A 23,382-nucleotide genomic window follows, 5' to 3' on the forward strand; every position below is an offset into this window, starting at 1 on the left:
TGGGATGAGCCTCTGTGTACTACGAAGGTGGGAGGGGCCACCAGCAGAGGATAATGTCAGACGCTCCGCTGTCGCCCTTTGCCTGACGCTCCTTTTGGCTCCGCGAGGCTGGTCCCGGTAAGAAACCGCAAAGAGCTGCGGCCGCGGCCAGAGCCGGTGGCTGAAGCGCGCAGAGTCCGAGTCCCAAGGCTCCGGATTAGCTCGCCTCCCGCTCCCCGGAGCTGTCAGCACCATGGACAGCAGCGCCGTCCCAGCGAGTGCGAGCAATTGCACTGATCCCTTTGCGCACTCCTCCAGTTGCTCCCCAGCACCCAGCCCCGGGTCCTGGGTCAATTTGTCCCACTTCGATAGCAACCTGTCCGACCCGTGTGGACCGAACCGCACCGAACTGGGCGGACGCGACGGCCTGTGCCCTCCGACCGGCAGTCCCTCCATGGTCACAGCTGTCACTATCATGGCCATCTACTCCATCGTGTGCGTGGTGGGTCTCTTCGGAAACTTCCTGGTCATGTACGTGATCATCAGGTAAGGAGGGCGCCAGGGCTGCGAACGGGGAGTTCAGCCGCTAAAAGGGCTCCCAAAAGGTCCTTGCATCCCAAGACTAAGCGTGTGGTTGGGGGCGACCCCAGATGGAGCAGTTGCTGTGTGTGTTTGTGGAGGGGGAGCTACTTTTCTGTTTTTTCTTCCACTGGTAAAGAAAGAATCCAAAAATTCAGGAACAGAGAAGCTGTTCTGATAAAAGGCATAAAGCTCTGGGGGTGAGAGTTGGGGGAAAATGCTTTATGTTGAAGCTCTCCCTTGTACAGAGACAAGAAAACTCTTGGCACAGAGTCCCACGGTGGCTCCTTTTGTAAGAGCTATGGCAATGTAAGTTGTGAAGAATGGAGGAGGACGATTAGGTGTTTTTTTTCCGAATTGGGAGGCTGAGTCCACTCAGGTGGCAACTTTCCTACTTGTGCTGGTACAGAAGGACTTCTCTGTAGACAGCGCCACCCTTGATCTTCACGTGTGCCCTATTCCTGCTTCCACCCTAAGGCCACATGAGGCAGAGGAAGTTTTCCTGGTATCTCTCCCTGGTAATGTCACTGTGTTACCTCCACCCTTTGCAGTTGACAGCTGAGGTTCTGCTACAGCAATTACAAGCTGCATCTTGAGTGGGTAGGGTGGTTCAGGAGAACAGGATTGTTTTTCAGTGTCTCCACACATTGGAACCAATGAAGAGTGACCCATCATAATTCTCCATTAGAAACTGTTACATAGGAAGTTGTCACAGGAACTCTGGGAAAAAGAAATGTGTCTTTATTTAGTAAAATTATTCCAAAAGAATTTATGGTTTACTGTCTGTTTACCCAGATGTTCTAGCTTCATTATACAAGGGGTGAGCAAATTTTCAATTTTGAGTGAGATTGATGTTGTTTGTGTTGGTCTTGATATGTATATCAAACACATCATGTGAATGTGGAATACTAAATATTCACTTTTTAAAAAGTAAACAAATATTTTTAGCTGTTTAACATAATTCCTTAGTAAGGCTTTTTTTTTCCCATTGGGGGTTATAGGTATGCAGCCAATGTGTCATTTTCATATTTAGTTACAGTGTTTGCTTCACCTATTCAGAAGTATTTTGCAGGTTTCAGTGGAGTACTTGAATCCTTTAACAAAAAATCACTGTTCCCATTATGCTTTCCTTAGCAAAGTGCTACAAATTGCTTGTAATTGATTTGTTCTATTTATATGTCTGATTTCTTTAATTAATGTTTGTTAACTAGTAAAGCTAATTTCCCTGATCCTTTGATAAGAAGTGTCTCTGAGAAAAGAGCACCATCTATTGAGTGGACAGCTAACAACAGAAGGAAAATTTCAGGAAAAGAATCAATGAAAGAATTTATTTTAAAAAAAATGCTTTCTGTAATTCAATAAAAAATTCATATCAGAGAAAAAACTAGTCTTATTCTGCAATTATGACAATAAAAAGCATAATTGAAGGTCTACTCTTAAAAAAGAAAATGTTTCTCATTTATCCCTTTAAAAATCACATAGACTGATAAAACTAGAATGACTACAGATTATCCTTGCTCTGTGAATAAAAGGTAAAGAAAATATAAATGATTACTCTTAGATATCACTATGCTCATAAATGTGTATACATGAAATTTGTTCACTTTGTATAAATAAAAAATTGAAAAAAAGATACCACTGAATCAATCTTAGCTAGCATAATTTTCTGTTTGTTAAGATGACAAGCCATGATTTAAATTAGCCAACTATTAGGTTGACAGAGTAGTTTTAGTTAGCAGTAATAATGATAGAACAATAAATTATCAAAAATGTGTATCTATGGAATCCTGCAGCAAAAAACACGATATAAATTACTGAGACATCTATAAACTCTGCCATCTGAATTATAATCTTTTATCCCCTTTCATTGCTTCTCCTTAGCATTTTACTCCCTCCCCCTACCCTCTAGTTTATTCTTTCCTATAAGGAGACATCCAATAGCACAGGGATGGACTGTGAAATAAACAGATTGCCTTTATTCCAGTGTTTAAGAGATTGTTGCTTGGGTGAGTTTGTTTTAAAGGCATTACTTCTGGCTCCTTGTTGACTTGGAGAAACATGGTGACATTGCGTCTTGCTGAGAACGTGATATTATGCTTTCTTCTCTGTACTCAAAGTTCTGAAAAAAATGCAGTACTCTTTTAAATGTCACCCCAAACACCCACCTGTGGTAGGTTGAGTGTTTAATTCCAAGGTCAGATAACCCTCTGAGGATGTGGCTGTGAAACAGAAAACTAGGCAGTTCAACAACAAATGATGTGATGGGAAGAGCATCTAAGGATGGAAGAAACTGTGTCAATTTATCTGATATTATTTAACTGACTGCCTCCACTCCAAAGTTTTAACTATCAACTGATGAGTTCAGGGTATTACTGCCCTGCTAACAAGATGGCTTAATGCTACCTTTATTGAAGTACTGAAGAGAAATGCTCACTTCCTCTCACTATTTAAAATCCAGAGCACTGGTAAATGGTCATCTTGTTAGTTTTGTGAACAGATTAAGATTAGAATGTCTTAGTGCATTGAGTAAATCATGAAGTTCAGATGACTATGGCAACAGCAACATAAACAGCTGGAAATATACATACTGTGACTGATGCTTTATGTTGTGTGTCTCTTGACGCCATCATTATCATACCTTCATCAGCAATGTAATTGGTATTAAGTAAAAGGAATTCTTATACAGTGCTATCCTAAGCTATGTAAGAGTGGAAGAGATACTGCCCTGTGATGTAGAGAATTAAGCACCAGATGTTAAATGACAAAATTTTAGTAGCCATGCCTGAAAGTGGTTTTAGTTGTAAAGAGAAAAATGTTTGTAGGATAATGACTTTTGGAAAACAGAATAATACAAATAGTACAAAAAAGTAGTACTTATTTAAAATTGGATAATAGAATGCTTTTGCCTAGAATCTTAAATAAAAAGTGAATAAAAATAGTACACACAGTACCAGAGATACTTCACTAACAGAGTATTTGATCAAAGTATAGAAGTAGCCATTCCTATAAAAACTAACGTAATACCAGATGTATTCATTTCATGAGTTGTTTTCAAAAAAGATTTGTCCATGTACCTAAGAACATGGTATGGACAAATGTTGTTGAAGAAATCAAAGGGTGAGAAGCATTTGGATCACTGAAGTTCGTGTAAACCTTCCTTCCACTGAAGAGTGCCAAATGCTATTATCTTCATTTTTAAGATAATTTCTTCATTTGAGAAGATAAATTCTCAGTTTGGCTATTATCAAAGAGCACTTAAATATATGGAAGATGGTAATAACATTTTTCTTCCCTAAAATATATTCCTGGTGTTTGAAAAAGTCTAATGCTTGGGCTCCTGTCACCCAAGTAGGAGACCCGGAAGAAAGTCCTGGCTCCTGGCTTCTGCCTGGACCAACTCTGGCATTTGTAGCCATTTGGGAAGTGAACCAGCAGATGAAGATCTCTGTTTTGATTTGTCTCTCCCTCTCTCCCTCTGTAACTCTGCCTTTCAAATAAATTTTAAAAAAATATTTAAATATATGTATGAAAATACATAAATACATATGCACTTGAATTAATTCAGTGCGTATGTCAATAAATATGTTCACCAGTAATTTTTATAAAAAAATAGCAATTGTTAAGGGAACCAAAATACTGATGAAATACACTCTACTTTTTAAGATCACAAACTGTTCTAATATAAAATAGATGTAAAGTGATGAAAATGCCCCAAATAAAATTATGTCCCTACTGTAAGAGGACATCAGAACTTAACAACTTTTTTTTTTTTTTGGACAGGCAGAGTGGATAGTGAGAGAGAGAGAGAGAGAGAGAGAGAGAAAGGTCTTCCTTTTTGTCGTTGGTTCACCCTCCAATGGCCACTGCGGCCGGCGCATCGCGCTGATCCGAAGGCAGGAGCCAGGTGCTTCTCCTGGTCTCCCATGCGGGTGCAGAGTCCAAGCACCTGGGCTATCCTCCACTGCACTCGAGGGCCACAGCAGAGAGCTGGCCTGGAAGAGGGGCAACTGGGATAGAATCCGGCGCCACAACCAGGACTAAAACCTGGTGTGCCGGCGCCGCAAGGTGGAGGATTAGCCTGTTGAGCCACGGCTCTGGCCAGAACTTAACAACTTTTGCACAGTGGTTAAGATTTCACTTGGTGTTCCCGCACCCCATATCAAAGTGCTTGAATTTGTGTCTTAGCTCCACTTCCAATTGCAGATTCCTGCTAATTCACATCCTGGAAAGCAAAAGCAAGTACTTGAGTCTCCAGAACTCAGATTGGGTTCCCAATTTTTTGGCTTTGGCCTCGCCCAGACCCAGTTTTTGCAGGCATGTGGGGCATGAACCAGTGAATGGAAGGTCTGTCTCTGTCTACCTTTCAAAATCAAATAAAAATGGACATGTTTAAAACATTTTTAAAAATGCCTTTCATTTACTATTTCCCATAGGGATTCTATCTCCATTGGGAATACCTCTTTATTTCTCATGAACATACCAAATTGTTTTTCCTTTCTTTAGCTGTATGCTGTGTCTTTAACACTTGCATGGAGATATCACTGAGTCTCTTTCTTTGTTTAAAAGAAAGAATGATTTTATATTTTGTGAATTATTTCCAACACAAATTGATATATGTTATATAATTTTTCTCTCTTAAAATATATGTAATTTTAGTAATTTCATCTATACTTCTGTATATGCATACATAAATCTGAAAATGTGTGTATATATATATATATATATGCACTTATATGGAACAGATAAAGTCTCCTCTCTGCTCACATTACTATCTTCCCTGGAGATTGCACTATCATAACTTTTGTGGTGATTATTCAAACGAATATTTTTCAACAAACAAAATACTTTCTTCCATCTTATAACCTTTACAAATTTTTATTATTACTTTAGAGTTGTATGTACATATGGGACACCAACTGATGTGTCAATAAATGTATTCATTATGACTGGTATCACAGTGATATGTTAAAATAATGCACATGATTTCACTATCTTAAATATTGTATGAAAGTTTAAAATACAAGAATTTCAAATCTTTAGTCCTAATTCAATCAGAGTTACACTCAGAGAGAAGGGGAAACAGAGAGAGAGGACTTCCATCCACTGATCCACTCCCCAAATGGCTGCAACAGCCAGATCTGGGCCATTCTGGAGCCAGGAGCCAGGAGCTTCTTCCAGGTCTCCCAGCAAACATGCTTTTATAGGTAGACATTGATGTCAACAACTTGGAAGTAAATATTAAAAATATATCAGGCCGGCCGGCGCCGTGGCTCAACAGGCTAATCCTCCGCCTTGCGGCGCCGGCACACCGGGTTCTAGTCCCGGTCGGGGCACCGATCCTGTCCCGGTTGCCCCTCTTCCAGGCCAGCTCTCTGCTGTGGCCAGGGAATGCAGTGGAGGATGGCCCAAGTATTTGGGCTCTGCACCCCATGGGAGACCAGGATAAGCACCTGGCTCCTGCCATCGGATCAGCGCGATGCGCCGGCCGCAGCGCGCTACCACGGCGGCCATTGGAGGGTGAACCAACGGCAAAAGGAAGACCTTTCTCTCTGTCTCTCTCTCTCTCACTGTCCACTCTGCCTGTCAAAAAAAAAAAAAATTAAAAAAAAAAATATCAGGCCGACGCCGTGGCTCACTTGGTTATTCCTCCGCCTGCAGTGCCGGCATCCCATATGGTCGCCGGTTCTAGTCCTGGTTGTTCCTCTTCCAATCCAGCTCTCTGTTGTGGACTGGGAGGGCAGTGAGTGGAGGATGGCCCAAGTGCTTGGGCTCCTGCACCCCCATGAGAGACCAGGAGGAAGCACCCGGCTCTTGGCTTCGGATCGGCATAGCTCCAGCCATAGTGGCCATTTGGGGGGTGAACCAATGGAAGGAAGACCTTTCTCTGTCTCTCTCTCTCACTGTCTAACTCTACCTGTCAAATATATATATATTTATATATATGTTATATATATATATATATATATATATAACAAAGAGTTGTTCAGGCTTAATCATGTGTTGGGGTTCAAGAGCACTGCTCAATTTGTCATCTCTACCCTGCTTCTACCATTTGTTGGTGTCTTCAAGGCTCATTGAATTTCTAGGTATCTCTTGGGCAGCAGTAGAAAAAAAAATGGCTTCTGTACTTTTTTCAGATCCTTCTTGGGTCCTGCCTTCTGTGCTTCGCTTCACCATTGACTTCATCCATGATTAGAGTTACCAGGTTTGCCCAGAGTTAACTCAGTAACAGCACCTTAGCTGCATCATGATCACTTGCTTTCATGGTTGAAACTTCTCTAATCCTCGGGCTCTGTCTCACAGCAGCCTGATACTCCCACAGAAACTACCTGAACGTGCGAGAAAGTCAACATCCCATGGAACCAACGTGGACTGAGGAAAAGGAAATGTGTGGGCAAACACTTTCTACTCCCTCTTCTTCTCAGTTGCATGATTTTAAGGCACCAACTACAAGGCACATGAGAGCATCCTGCTCACATTGTGATAATCTCAATATGCCTTGTTTTAGGTTTTCCTCTTTCCTATTTCACTCTTCTAATTCCCCACTGTTTTCCCCTGCAGTCACTTTTCAAAATGATTCACCTTCACACATACTTTGTCTTATAACCTACAAAATATACCCTACATATTTCCTGATGGTTCCTATATGTTAGCACAGTAAACATTAGTTAAGAGAACTCTTATAGTTTTTCTTAATAATTTCAAAGTCTTTAAAAGAATTCTAATAAGTAGCCCCAATCAGATTTACAAAAAGATTTAACAAGCTAAGTTTTTCTTTTGATTTGTGTTCTTAAAGACAAACTTTTTTTCTGAATGTAGAAGGGAGGGGCAACATTCATATTTTCTTCTCACACTGTCAGGGTGTTGAGAGAAGTATGGTCTCTTATATGTAAAAACAAATGAAACCACCTATGTCTTTTGACTAATTATCTGATACCCCGTTATCCCCACTGATACCAAGTTACACATTGACCTCAGTATTTTGTAAGAATCTAGCTCAGGAAAATTTTGGGCCCCTCCAAAGGGAGTTAAAACACCACATACAAGAAGCATTGTGCAGTGAACGTGCATATCAGCTTCTTTCCTTAACCATCCTTTCTTGCTTCAGGAATCTTATGTCCTTTCCCACAGTTCCTTAGATTAAAGTTCTTTGTACCAAGATTTAAATTATAAAATTGACATGTTGAGAATTAATTACTCTTTACAACCCTTGTCTCTACCATTGAGGAGCAGTGTTTATTCTTCCTACTACTTTTTGAATTCTTTACTTAGTGGAGGATTAATTTTATGATTATAAAATAAATTAAAAGTATGTCCTTAAAATGTGTTTAAAAATGAATTATATTTAAAGATATGAATTCAGAAAGAGAAAAATAGCATGGAAGGAGTTTGGTTTTGGCTCAGAAACCCAAGAGCCAACTGTGGCTCAACTTGAAATCATTCTGTAAGTCACTTTCCTCATCTGTAATTTGTGTGAACTGGACTAAAAATCATAAGGTCTTTTCTGGTAACAGGACTTCCTATGGCACACTCAAGAACTATTTATCCACAGAAAGGGTAGTCATACAGAAAATTAAATAATCCTGATTCAATTCCATCAGAACCCCTTGGATTCTACAGGAGCTCAAATGAGTTCTTAGAGAAAGATTGGAAGACAGAGAGAGAGGGAGAGGAGGAAGTAGAGAAGAGAGAGGACAGAGAGAGTGAGAGAACTGAGCTGCCAAGTGTCCTTATGGCCATGTTCAAGGCAATAAGCCACATAGAAAGTAATAGTCAAGCTTTTATTCACTTGGTATAATGTAAGCAAGAGGTTAAGCAGAAAGCAGGGTGCTTTACCGGCTGTTTGTCCTTATGAAAGATGATAGAGAGTGAAGAGAGAAAATAATCTTTTTAAAACATAAGGAGCTCCCAACCCAAGGACACTGCTATTTTATGGACCCAAGGACCTAATAGAGTCATGGGAAAATAAGTTTAGGAGTGAGAAAGTCCTGATAAGATAAGAGTGATAAGAGTGTTCAAAGAACCGTAATAAGGAAGTCTCAACAAGGGCCCCCCGGAGAGCCCTTGATATGGAGGATTCCAAATGGAGACATTCGGGTTATAAATGCATAAATGTGTAAGAGCTTACTTGGGGAAGATGAGCATCTTCCTCTCCCTATCAGTGTTTCTTTTGTATTTATCAATGTTTACTTTAATATTTTCCTACAGTCATATTTGGGATGTCGTACTCCAAAACTGGTGCAAAGAGTTACTGGTTCCACCAAATGTAATCAAGTGAACCTTCATAAAGTAACAACTCACATGCATCATGGGTTTTAAGGAGAGAAATCATTCAGTTCTGGATTAGGTCTCTGTCCAGGCAAGAATAGTTCAAGTAGTTTTTCTAATTCAGTCATGACATAGAGTATCAGTTGTATGTAAGTAGCTGTCTTAGTCCATCGGGCTGCCATAACTGAATGTAATAGACTGCATGGCTTATACACAACAGAAATCTCTTTCTCACAGTTCTGTAGGCTAAGTTCCTGATCAATATGCCAGCAGATTTTGTGTCTGCTGAGAGCCTGCTTCCTGGTTCATAGATAGCTATCTTAGCTCAGTGACCTCACATGGCAAGAGAGGTGAAGGAGCACTCTGGGCCTTTTATATGGACTAACCCAAGTCCTCATGGCCTAATCACTTCCCAAAGGCACAATCTCCAAACGCCATTATACTGGGAATTAAATTTCAACGCATGAGTTTAGAGAGGAATCATTCAGTCTACAGCAGGAGGTGTCCTGAAGTGATGTAAATAGTAACTCTTCATGTTTATAAATAAAGTATATAATATAATATTTGAATAAGCTAAACCAACCTGATTCAGCCTTCTAATGTGCTTCATGTTTAATCTCATCTATACTTTCTCCTTTAGTTTTTCTTTTTCCCCATCTCTCTACTCATTTTTCCCACTAAAATCCTTAAACTATGATATACTTTTAAGTAAACAAAAGAGAGGAACTCCAAAACTATAATCATAAAATAATGACAAAGAGAAAAGTTAATTCCCCTTATTTGATCAGTACATACTGTATACATGTATTCAAATATCACATTGTACTGCATGAATATGCACAATTGTTACCAAACGTCTTTAAAAGCACCACAAATAAAATATTGAAATATTTTTATACAACCCTAATTCAAGTCTCAACTCAACTCCATTCCTCTTTGCAGCCTCCCCAAAGTACTCCTATAGCCAACTCCCCAAGGGATACGCTAAAATTGTGAAGAGTCTTTGCATTTTTTTAGGACCTTACACAATGTCCCATCACAATTCTTGAAGACTTGAACTAAGTGTATTACCCTGAGTGAGCTCAGAAATTTCATGCTTGAAATTGACTAAAAGAGCTGTATATATTTAAAATACTGTATAATTCAATTTTTTAACAATTCAAATTTATGTCACACTATTTAAGTATAAATTATCTTCCAGACAGTTCCCTCAATTCATCTGTTCATGCATGTTTAGCTTGTATCACTTGAGTCTTGAAAAGTAATCTGTACCATGAATTGATATTATCAAATCATAAGTTCAAGTACATACACACACACGTGTGCATATGCACTCAAAAATCCACAAATTTTGAATAGGAAATAGATTTGTACACTTATAATAGAAATGCAGAAAATAAAATGTGAAGAAGTTTTTTTAAAAAGTAGACACAGTTGATTCTCATTAGCCATGATAGATTATAAAGTCTTCCTGACCAATGAATTGGTAACTACTGCAGCTTCATTTCCAGAGGAAATACAGAGCTTGGTTTCTGGGAGCCTCTGGTTACATTTTCACTGACTAACCAATGTAGAACCTTGTTTAAAATGTGTTCTGTCTAAAAATACATTATTGATTATAGATTATTGATTCATTATCATTTGACTCCCCATGAACAATGCTATGACTCATGTCTGAATACACATGCATTCCCAAAGGCTAATCATAGCCAACTTGTGCTTGGGGACCCTAGACAATACTCCAGTACTGTATGTTGAACCATTTTAAACTGTGAAGTCACACCCCAAATGTACAAACCTCAGGAAACATGGCAATAAAGAGACTGTAGAAGTAACCCCTTTTCTCAGAGTGAGCTGGGACAAGGAGGAAGAGTGTCACCTTGCTTGTCTTCACCTGAAAACTTGCACATCAGGAAAGTCGGCATATAGTTCGGGACCTGACGGAGCCGCACAGACCTATGCTGGTACTGACAACCAGACGGACAGAGGGTCTACCCTGCTAGTGAACCTGCTCCACAACCAGCCAACCCAGGTCACCAGTGGGTTCCTGAGCCCAGCTCAACAGCCAGCAAGATGGTGGCCCAGCCCACTGTGGAGTGTACCACACAAATGCTGACCCTCAGCTTCTGTTGGCAGCCAGGCATCAGTCCGGACCTCGGAACAACTGAAATTTTTAACCGTTCTGCACGTGTCACATGAGTCCTCAAAATCAAGCCCACAACTATTGCTTTGAAATTCCAAATAAGCTATAATAAGTGAACACATTCACAAAAATAGGAGCCTCAGATAATGAGGATCAAATGTATATGTAATAATTTTCCAAGAAATGGCTTTTTGAAGATTTAGTTTATTTGAATGGGAGAGAGAAAGAAAAGAGAGATCTTTCTTTCTCTGCTTCACTCCCCAAATGGCTGCAACAGCCAGGCTGAGCCAGGAAGAAGCCAGGAACTGTGTTCTGGTCTGCCATGTGGGTGGCAGGGGTCTTGATCTGCTGCTTTCCCAAGTACATAAGCAGAAAGCTGGATTGGAAGAGAGCTGAGAGACAAACTGTCACTCAAATATGGGATGCTGGTGTTAACCTGATGTGCCACAGTGCTAGCCCTAAAGAAATATTTTAAAAGCACAACTAGACAAGAAAATGAGGAAGTTATATTCCATATAAAATATGGTGACAAACTCATGACTTTTTATACATAATTTATTATAATCAGGCAGAATGGTTTGAAAACAAAATGGATGCCTATTATTAGTCACTCATCAGTCTGTTACCAAATACACAAAAATATATATGGCATATTTTATTTGCATATTAAAATGTTCAAGATTATATTGATTTCCTCATATTTCTAAGAGTAGAAGTTTAAATTATGTAATGTAAATATGTGAATGTCTTGGTTATACTTACAATTTAGGTTTCAGTTTGGGTGTCAGAAATCTTATGCTTTTATTGTTGGTAAAGTTCTAAAATTCAGAAGAAAAATTTACCTAACAAATAGTAACTGCTATATCTATGAAATAATAACATATTGGCTGGCACCGTGGCTCAACAGGCTAATCCTCCACCTAGCGGCGCCGGCATACCTGGTTCTAGTCCTGGTTGCCCCTGTTCCAGGCCAGCTCTCTGCTGTGGCCCTTGAGTGCAGTGGAGGATGGTCCAAGTGCTTGGGCCCTGCACCCCATGGGAGACCAGGAGAAGCACCTGGCTCCTGCCTTCGGATCAGTGCGGTGCGCCGGTCGCAGCCCGCCGACCACGGCGGCGGCAGCGGCCATTGGAGGGTGAACCAACGGCAAAAGGAAGACCTTTCTCTCTGTCTCTCTCTCTCTCTCACTATCCACTCTGCCTGTCAAAAATAAAAAAATAAAAAAGAAATAATAAGATATTGATATTTAAAAATTTTTGGAACAATTTTAAGCCGCACAATCCTAACTCTGGTTTGTTTTTTTTTTTTACTTTTTTTTTTCATTTATTAAACTTTTATTTAATGAATATAAATTTCCAAAGTACAGCTTATGGGTTACAATGGCTTCCCCCCTCCCATAACTTCCTTCCCACCTGCAACCCTCCCCTTTCCCGCTCCCTCTCCCCTTCCATTCACATAAAGATTCATTTTCAATTCTCTTTATATACAGACGATCAGTTTTGTATATATTAGGTAAAGATTTCAACAGTTTGCCCCATATAGCAACATAAAGTGAAAAAACTACCATTGGAGTACTAATTATAGCATTAAATAACAATGCACAGCACATTAAAGACAGAGATCCTACATAATATTTTTTAAAAATTAATTAATTTTCTATGCCATTTCCAACTTAACACCAGGTTGTTTTTTTTCATTTCCAATTCTCTTTATATACAGAAGATCAATTCAGTATATACTTAGTAAAGACCTCATCAGTTTGTACCCACACAGAAACACAAAGTATAAAAATACTGTTTCAGTACTAGTTATAGCATCACTGCACATTAGACAACACATTAAGGACAGATCCCACATGGGGTGTAAGTACACAGTGACTCCTGTTGCTGACTTAACAATTTGACACTCCTGTTCATGGCGTCAGTTAATCTCCCTAGGCTCTAGTCATGAGTTGCCAGGGCTATGGAAGCCTTTAGAGTTCGGTGACTTTGATCTTATTCCGATAGGGTCATAGTCAAAGTGGAAGTTCTCTCCTCCCTTCAGAGAAAGGTACCTCCTTTGAAGGCCCCGTTCTTTCCACTGGGATCTCACTCACAGAGATCTTTCATTTAGGTCTTTTTTTTTTTTCCATGATATCTTGGCTTTCCATGCCTAAAATAATCTCATGGGCTCTTCAGCCAGATCCAAATGCCTTAAGGGCTGATTCTGAGGCCAGAGTGCTGTTTAGGACATCTGCCATTCTATGAGTCTGCTGTGTATCCCGCTTCCCATGTTGGATCCTTCTCTCCCTTTTTGATTCTATCAGTTAGTATTAGCAGACACTTGTCTTGTTTGTGTGATCCCTTTGACTTTTAAACCTATCAGAGCCATCAATTGTGAGCTGAAATTGATCACTTGGACTAGTGAGATGGCATTGGTACATGCCACCTTAATGGGTTGTGTTGGAATCCCCTGGCACATTTCTAACTCCACCATTTGGGGCAAGTCCGATTGAGCATGTCCCAAATTGTACATCTCCTCCCTCTCTTTTTCCACTCTTAAATTTAACAGGGATCACTTTTCAGTTAAAATTTAAACACTTAAGAATAATTGTGTGTTAATTACAGAGTTCAACCACTAGTACTAGAATAACAACAACAACAACAAATACTAAGAAACCAAGAAGGGATCTGCCTACAGTTTAATAACTACAGGTATGTGAATTATCCTGCTCCCTCAATACTGAAAATGGTGAGAAAGCACAAATAGATGAAGGATTTCATATAGAATATAAAAATCTACTTTAAGCAAAAGTTTGTTCATTAGATAAAAAGCTGTAATTTAATAATTCCAAGTAAGAACTCACTTCACTTTACTGCATTTCAATGTGAATGCAGTCATACCCATTGGACCAAGAGTGGCCACCTTACTCAGTCTTTACCTTTAAGGGCTAGAAAGCAAATATTGCAACCCAAAGATCTTTTCCCCAGCTACTCAGCTCTGCTGTTGGAGTCTAGAAGTTGCCATAGATAATACATACATGAGTGACATTGTTACATTCCCATGAAACTCTATATGGACACTCAAATTTGAATTTCTATGTAATTTTCAGATTCCTCAAAATGTTGTTTTTCTTTCTATTTGTTTAACCACCTAAAATTTGAAACCACTTACGTGGCAAGTTATAGAGAGAAAAAATGAACTGGACTTGGCTCACAAGGTATCAATTTGTCAATCATTGGTACAGAATCTGCTAAATAAAATTCATAGTTTTGTAGTGGTCATGAAATCAGAACAGGGTACCTGCTTGGGCATATTTGATTACAAGTTATTTAATAGATGGAGAAAAAATCTTTTGCTATAAATAACCTACTCCCAACTTATGGTATCTTTCAACATCATAAAACATCAATACAAATATGAAGTTATCACAAATCAGCCATGGTTGTCAGGAATTGCTGAGTCAGAGTAAATGCTGCTCTGGCTCTAGTGCTGATGTTGGGTCCTAGCAGCACTCACATAGGATCCTCTCTGTGTCATTCCAGGACCTCATCATAACTCCTAGCTGTGCATTTGGCCAAGAAGATCAGCAACATTCATTATCACCCTTACCCAGTGATTAGGGAGCAAGTGCTTGTAAAAAGATATTTTGGAAAAGTCTCCCTCTATTGGATGACTTGTGGTTATCTTAAATCAGGCAATTTTCTAGGCTTCTTCACAGTATTTTCATCTTCAATCATTTGAAAACTTGAAACTGAAAAGTTGAAACTGTCATCTGCCAATTCGTATTAACTTCTTAGCACTATAAAATATGTCCTCAAAGGTATCTCTGCCTGCACATCAGCCATCTTGCACCCATTGCGTACATCTGGATAATTAGGGGCACCCTCACTAGATTCAACCACTTATGCCATCTCTAACAAAACAGCTTATTGCTTGGAATTTTTTTTCCTTTTCTTACTGACTTATTTAATTTGGTTTTTTTTTTGTATTTATTTATTTTTCTGTGGCTCTCAAAGGTTTTTTTAAAGTCATTTCTTATATTTTAGAAGTAAGACCAGGGGCTGGCGCTGTGGCACAGTGGGTTAAAGCCCTGACCTGAAGCACCAGCATCCCATATGGGCACTGGTTCTAATCCTGGCTGCTCCTCTCTGATCCAGCTCTCTGCTTGTTCCCATCCTATCTGTGCTCTGTGTGGACTCATAGCATCTCCTTGTGGGCAGCATGTCAGTACTCACCTTGTGCTTTTGCTTCCTGCTGGATCAAGTCTTTTACCTATTGTAAGATTTTTAATGATAGTTTATCCTTTCAGAATCACAATTTCTGCACAAAGCAAATCATTGCATAGGTGTCACTGTTTTCACTCTTCTCATTCTCTTCAACTCTTTCCCAATGCACTGTGTCATTTCAAAACCATCTAGTTGGTGACCCATGATGTGAAAGAGAATTCTAAGATCAAATAACTGCAACTCATTTGATTCCCTACTGATCACTCTTTTTGTATCATCTAATAAATTCAGTGGGGAAAAAGATACCAACCAATTATTTTTCAGTAAAATATCATTTCTCTGATTTAATTCTTCTATGTTTGAATTGTTATTGCAATTGAAGAATCAAAAGCACAATTCTAGTGCTTACTGTATCTGATTAAATTCCTATTCTCTGCAGTGGTGCTCATTTGAATCCGAAGAAATCACATGTAATAATAATTCTAACACCAACTTTGGAAATTTAAGCATTTATAATTCCACCCTGACTCCGTTGCATCTATTTCTCCAATCACAGTAAAATTGGTTCCAAAGATGGAGATCTTCATAAAGGGTGATTAGTGATGATTCAGTGACTCTATGAGTCTATCTATCCTGACACTTCCATAATGGATTTTTCCAGGACTTACAAAGTAATGTCTGTCAACTTCCTAAATCAGGCTAAGTAAGTGCTATCAATAAAGCAAGCACACAGATTAGTGGAGAACAACTTTGAGATTTACTTTGCCCCTGAGAACTAAGATTCTCCCAAGTGTAGAAGCTGTGTGAAATAGAAGGTCAATGAAAGGGAAGGCCTTTATTTGCAAGCATTTTTTCAATGAAACCTTGGCTTCAGTGCCAGTGAGAGGCTGAGCTTTCTGTGGGCGAGTATGAAATGTGAATTGAAATGTTTCCAACAGTAAAATATGAACATCAGACCCTCCTTGCTGTGCCTGCAAGAAGAACAAAGGAAATTATTTTTCAACATTATAATTTCATACTTATTCCAACCCCACTGGCTCTGGAAAGGAAATCATATGGACTGAATGAAATTAAACGTGAGCATGCTTCCTAAGATGTTAGTGATGTAAGGCCACCAAATAAGTGGTTCTATTAAAAGCAGACAGCATCAATTAAGATCCTTCAAAGAGTCTTTCCTTCTGATGACAAAAGGAAACTTACTTAACTTCTTGGCAAAATAAACAAAGCATGTACCTAACAAAGTTCAGACTAAAGATGATGCCTGAAACTTTTTCATTATATTGAGTAATATGACCTCATAGAATTTTTACAAGTATATACATGGAAGAAAGTGTTAACTAGACTAATATTACAGAAAATGAAATATAGTTACTGTCTTTATTGAGTACAAAACACTCTTAGGTGCTCTAGAAATTCCAGTATACAACATAGATAAGAGTCTTACCTCTTTCCAAAGGTAACTCTAATGAAAAAGAAAACTAAACCATTTCACCAATTAATAAATACCAGGGACAGGGCCAGTGCTGTGGCGCAGCAGTTAAAGTCCCGGCCCTCAGTGTTGGCATCCCATATGGACACTGGTTCAAGTCACTGCTGCTCCACCTCAATCTAGCTCCCTGATAATGTGCCTGGGAAGGCAGCATAGGATGGTCCAAGTACTTGGGCCCCTGAACCCGCATGGGAGACACAGAGAAAGCTTCTGACTCCTGGCTTTGGTTCAGCACAGCTCTGGCTATTGTGGTCATTTTGGAAGTGAACCAACAGATGGAAGGCATCTCTCTCTGTGTGTCTCTTCCTCTCTCTGTAACTCTATATTTCAAATAAATAAAATAAATCTTTAAAAATAAATAGATATCAGGGATAGCACTACAATAACTAACCTTTTGTTCTCTCCGCCACACTATAAGAAAACTCTGTTCTTGAGCTTTATTGAATCAATTACTGCAGTTCATCTTATTCCATCATGAATCCCATTAATGGTAAAAATCCTGCTTCAGTGTTTATTCTATTTCCAAAATTTGATTAAAGACATTTTTTTGTGTCTCATAGACAAGACAGAGAAAAATTCATAGAAAGTGTCTTGGTTAATTTTTATAAAAGAATGAAAGAGAACACTATTGACTATAATTTGAGTATTTTCCTCAAAATAGATATATAAACATTTTTATAAATAGTAAGGATTTTGCAATAGAATAATAGTATCATGAATGATTGAATAAATAGAAAGAAAATCTCAAGAGTTATTACTTTAGGACATTCGATTGTATGTCATTGTATTGAAACAAAGACATGTCTGCTTATGAATATCCTGTCATATAAATGCAGACAGAAGAAAGATTAAATTGGTAGACAGAATTGCAGCTTCTGACCTTTTTATCAGTTTTTTGGTGAAATTAAGTATATAATTATTTTGGAATAAATTGATGCCATCTTTTTTATTTTACATTTTTTGTGTAAGCTTTTTTTTTCTATTTATTTGAAAGGCAAAGTTACATCAAGCAAGAGAGAAGAGAGATCTTCCATCCACTGATTCACTCCTCAATTGAGTGTGTCAGCCAGGGCTGGGCCAGGCCAAACCCAATGTTCCTGCATTGGTGGCAGGGGCACAAGTACTTGTATCATTGGGTGTGTTCCCAGGTGCATCACCAGAAAGCCAGACTGGAAGCAGAAATGAAGCAGCCAGGACTTGAACCAGTGTTCCAATATGGGAAGCTGGCATCACAGACTACAGCTTCACTTGCTGCACCACAGCGCTGGCCCCTGATGCCAGCTTTAAAAAAAAAAAAAAAAACTTTTAAAATATTATTCTTTAGATTGGTGCCATCCTTTAAGAAAAGAATCGTGGTTCTGAAGAAAGGATAAATTGCTTGGCTGTAACCAAATTTGTCACATCTCCATAAAGTACAATGGTACATCAGCCAATGCCACAAAACTTCCTTCTAACTCAGTCCTTAGGAAGCAGTGATGATGGCTCAAGTGATTGGGCTCCTAACACTCATGTAAAAGACCTGAATTGAGTCCTGGCTCTGGCTTTGGCCCCATCCAGCCTTGGCCATTGCAGGCACTGAGTGAATGAACCAGCAGATATGAGATATGAGCATGCTCTCTCTATCTCTTTCCCTCTCGTTTTCCCTCTCTGTCTCCATCTCTCTCTTCTTCCTCTCCTTCTATCTTTTCTGCCTCTCAACTGAAAGAAAAAAATAACTATTATATTCAGCTTCTTCTAGGAGGAATTTTCAAGTCTCTTATTGAGGATTACTTTGGATAGCTGACAGGTGCATTATCTCAGCTTCTATATCTTACTTCCCAGAATGTTCCCGAATTGGCAACCATTATTGAAAGGTCTGTCTCATGAAAATGGGAATGGAGGAGATAGGAAATCGTTCTTCTTACAAGTATACACCTGGAATTTTCCCCTTGTATACGGCTGTGACATTTTGAATTAACCTTTTGTCTCCGAACTAACTGGATCCAGGTCTTTAACTCAGTCTGTCTTTCAGCCTGGAAGGATATAATTCATCAAAAACTCAAGTGTGATCTAAAGGTTCTCTTATCTTCTCCCTCTAATAGCATTATTTCTTAGGCTGTGACTGCCCAGAGGATACTATTAATTCAGGTCAATAAACAGATCAGAAGACAAGCACTGTGCTAGGCTCAGTATTGCAGTTTTAGATCTAGGTAACATTTTTGGATTTTTAAATTATGCCAAACACCATCACATTTTAGCATTTAGTATTAACACCTGTGATCTCTTTTTATAGTTCTTGGGAAAATGAAATTTCCAGTTTGAAGACTATAAGCTCTTTGAGGCCAAAGAGCATGCTTTCTTTTTCACTTTGATATCCCAGCTCCCAGTGAAGGAGCAAATGGTCATGGGACAGACAGCAGTGAACAGTCTCGGGACACTGAGTTGATTATACTTGTAACATTATGTAAATGCTGCATTTAAGCCAGTCCTTTAGGTTTCAGTGCCCTGTCTCTGGTTTATGAAAATCAGCTGTAGACCGTTGTTCCCCTGCAGTTAATGGTTGAAAGAAACTGGGAAATTCCCAAGAGTAAAATTCTTATGCAAATGGTAGCTATTTTGATTTCTAAGCAAAGATGTTTTCTGAGATCATTTTTCACATTCAAGAGGAGTAAGAAACATGAGCCCATGATGGTTTTGCCTGTTCCTTCAACTTCATTCTCCCAAGAAATCCAAATGGGAGGAGAGTCATGAAGAGATAGTAACAGAAAATTCAATCTGGAAAAAGAGCTAAACCTGGCAGAATCTAAGAGATATAAAATTGAAAAAAAAAAAAAAAGGGGGGGAGTACAGCTTTACTCAAAGATTTCACTTAAAGTATCCACCAGGTTAAATTCAAAGAAAGGCATTCTACTACAAGCCCTTGTCTCCCATCCTTATTGAACAAAACACCAGATGGACAGGCTGAGGGCATGTCAGCTGGGATTCTTGCCAAATGCAAGTATCCAGGCTTGTCAGTGTTACTCCTGAAATCCTAGATGAACAGATACCAGAACTAGAAACCGGCCCCCGCCCCCTCAATCATGGCCAAATTCTTGTCCTAGAAGAATTATTTCTCTCTTCCAGCTTATTCCACATTCCATGCCTTAGAAGCAGATAGGGAAAACATGGAGTACCTAGGAAGATTTTTAGTAAATGAGATATTGCTTTGTTACACCAGTATGATAATATTGAAAACTAGAAAACACTGAGAAAAAAATTCTCTTGAGAATATTTTCCGCTGAAAAATCAATAGACTTATGCCTCCACAGGGGGAAAAAGATGAGATGGCAACGCCCACAGTAGTAGGAAAAGGAAGTAGGATTCACCCCTCAGGAACTGAGGGAAGGAAGATATCCCAAGATAACACATTAATTAAGGAGTCCAGATCATTACATCTCACTAGGAGTTAACTAGGTGCCCAAAGGAAATTTCTAACCTCTACTCTCTATCGACCATTTCACAAACACTGTAAAATGCAAATCGTAGGACAAGAAAGGAAGTCCTGGACCAGGGTTGTGGCATACCAGGTAAAATCACCACCTGCAACCCCGGTGTCCCATTTAGGTACCAGTTCACATCCTAGCTGCTCCATTTCCAGTCCAGCACCCTACTAAAGATCTGGGAAAGGCAGTGGCAAATGACCCAAGTATTTGGGCTCCTGCACATGCATGGGAGATCCAGGTTAAGCCCCTGACTCCTGGCTTCAGCTTGGCCCAGTTCTGGCCCTTGCGGCCATCTGGGGAGTGAACCAGGGACAGAAGATCTCTGTCTCTCTCTTTCTCTCTCTCTCTCTCTCTCTCTGTGTGTGTGTGTTTTACACACACACACAAATTCACTGTCTCTTTGTCTCTCTCATACTGACTTTAAAATTAAATAAACCTTAATAAAAAAGGAAGGAAGTCCTACTTCACAGAATGGAAAATACAATGTCAATAAAATTTACTAATATCTCACATCAGTAAAATAGCATAAAATACATAGTAAAATGTGTGACTTTAAATGTATTTAATATAAGTTTATATTCATTTCTGGAAAAGTACAATGGCTAATTAAAGAAAGAAGATCTACACTTGTTTCTGGTAAAAAAAAAAAAAAAACTCATTTGCGTTTGATCCTATGCTAGTGGATTCCTGCCAGTATCAGACACAAAGTTTTTGGCAGAATGAACGGGGCACATGACCCTGAGAAGCAAATTTAATATTGTCATGTGTGGAAACAATTTTTTGGACAATTACAGCATTCCTGACACATGGGTACTCCTCTCAATATTGCTCTATTTGCCAAAATTTCTAACCATTTTGCCATTTTGAAATCCCTTGGTCTGGTTTCTCAACACAATGACAGCTCCTCTAAGTTAAGAGAGACTTGTCTCAGTTGAGAACCAGTGTCTACCACATATTTAACAAAAATTAAAATTTAAAAATGTTAAATGGATGTTGATGCAACGATGACTCTTAAGATTTTATAGTGAACCAAAGTAGTTATGAAAATGTGCTCTATGAAAATTGAAAACATACAGATAATTCTTTGGTTACAGACATAAAGTCTAATACACCTTTTATCTTTACCTAGGAGAAATTGAGTATGACTCTCATCACAAAATAAGAGTTTTAAATTTACTAGGCCGGTGCCGTGGTTCAACAGGCTAATCCTCCGCCTTGCGGCGCCGGCACACCGGGTTCTAGTCCCAGTTGGGGCGCCGGATTCTATCCCGGTTGCCCATCTTCCAGGCCAGCTCTCTGCTGTGGCCCTCGAGTGCAGTGGAGGATGGCCCAAGTGCTTGGGCCCTGCACCCCATGGGAAACCAGGAGAAGCACCTGGCTCCTGGCTTTGGAGCCTCCTGCTGCAGCGGCCATTGGAGGGTGAACCAATGGCAAAAAGGAAGACCTTTCTCCGTCTCTCTCACTATCCACTCTGCCTTTCAAAAAAAAAATAAATAAATAAAGATAAAAAATAAAAAAAAAAGAGTTTTAAATTTACCACACTGTTCTCAGTGTTTGCTTGCACATGTTGTTTACAAGGATTTATATTTTAACTTTAAATAGTTCAATATTCTTAAGACATCTGAAAATTGAATGTGCAATGGAAAAACACAATAACATGAAAATAAACAAAGGGAGAAATTTTTCATAAGTAGATTATCTTGAAAAGCAATAAAATATCACATTAGAGAGCTTTTTCACTAAAATATAAATCCAAGTCATGGTTGGAGTTTTCCTATTTGAAATAAAATTATCTACTTTAATTTGTAACTAAAAATATTGTTAGTGCGAAATGAAATCTATTCCAAGTTGGAAGACAATCCTGTATTGATTTAATAATACTTACTGCACTGTAAGACTAAAATTTCTTCTTTCAAAAACTAATGGGACTTACATACATTGCCAAATTACGGGCTTATTCATGAATCACATTTTCTCCTAACAAATGCTATTGAATTCTCCACAGGGGAAGGATGGGAAGGAAAATACCTTCCAAAAAACCACTTTGCTTGAAAATATTTAGAAAAAAAAAATTGAGTAAGCCTCATTCTGTTTCCTAGAAAAATCCTAGGGTAGTGTGAAAGTACAGTTGCAAAGGATTATTTACCTCTTAGGTGAAAAATGCTTATCATAAATACACAGTTTCGAATAAATCAAGATCTGCAGGACCAAATTTCATTGGCTTATTTTTTTTCCTTCAATTGGACCTAAAAGATTTTGGAAAATTCTGCTGCAGGAAATAATTAATTGCCAAAATATTTATACATCAGCATGCACAATAAAATGGATAAATGGGGATTGTTAATCAATATGTTTTGAAAAATGAAATTTGAAATTAAACCTTCATGGATCTTAATTAAGTCTCCCTCTTGCAAAACAGAAGCAATAAGAACATTCCTATTTGAATTTCACCTCCCTACACAATATCCTGATATATAATTCTCTCTTTATGTACTATTAATAAAACATTGCAAATGGTTATATCTCCAGGACAATTACACACGCATACACACACATACAAAACATAATTGTCCAGATATTTTGCTTGGGAAGCAACAAAAGCTAGATAGTGTACAGTGTTAAACATTTTCATTATCAAATCCAATGTTATGAGGTTTTGCCTTCTGTTTTCTTGTAATAGTTTTGTAATTTTAATTCTGATATCTTGGTCTATAATCCAATTATTTAGCTAATTTCTAAGTGTCACATTAGGTAAAGCTCCAAGATCATTGTACTAAATAAAATTATCTAGTTTTTCACTCATCATTTGTTGAAGAAGATCACCATTTCCTAAATGAGTCGTCTTCTAACTCTTGTTCGAAATTTGACCATGTATGCAAGAGTTCAATTCTTTGTTTTTGGTTCTAATCCATTAATTGGTATGTCTGCCTTCATGTTATTGTCACAGTATTTTGACTAGCAAAGCTCTGAAATAACTTTTGAATGGGGCCCCAAATCCCATTAAGTTGATATGTACCAATTCCATCTTAGTAGTTAGAGTGATCAGTTTAAGTTCATAATTGATCATAATGATAGGATTAAGTGTCAAAGGGATCACATAAATAAGACCAGTGTCTGCTAATAATAATTGATATAATTAAAAAAGAGAGAATGACCCAACATGGGAAGTGGGATACACAGCAGACTCATAGATTGGCAAAAGCCCTAAACAGCACTCTGGCCTCAAAGAAGGCGGTACCTTTCTCTGAAGGGAGGAA

The 23,382-nt window shown here is 38.6% G+C and overlaps 1 protein-coding gene across 1 annotated transcript in view; it reads left to right on the forward strand.

The window, feature by feature from the left end:
- Positions 1-232: 232 nt before the first annotated feature.
- The window catches only part of OPRM1 (opioid receptor mu 1), a 185,797-nt gene continuing 162,647 nt past the window's right edge, over positions 233-23,382 (forward strand). The window contains exon 1 of the mRNA XM_062186957.1: positions 233-525. Within this exon, the coding sequence (XP_062042941.1) occupies positions 233-525 (293 nt within the window). The remainder of the gene's footprint in view (positions 526-23,382) is intronic.

The sequence above is a fragment of the Lepus europaeus genome, chromosome 3, assembly GCF_033115175.1.
Source record: "Lepus europaeus isolate LE1 chromosome 3, mLepTim1.pri, whole genome shotgun sequence".
NCBI classification, from domain to species: domain Eukaryota; kingdom Metazoa; phylum Chordata; class Mammalia; order Lagomorpha; family Leporidae; genus Lepus; species Lepus europaeus.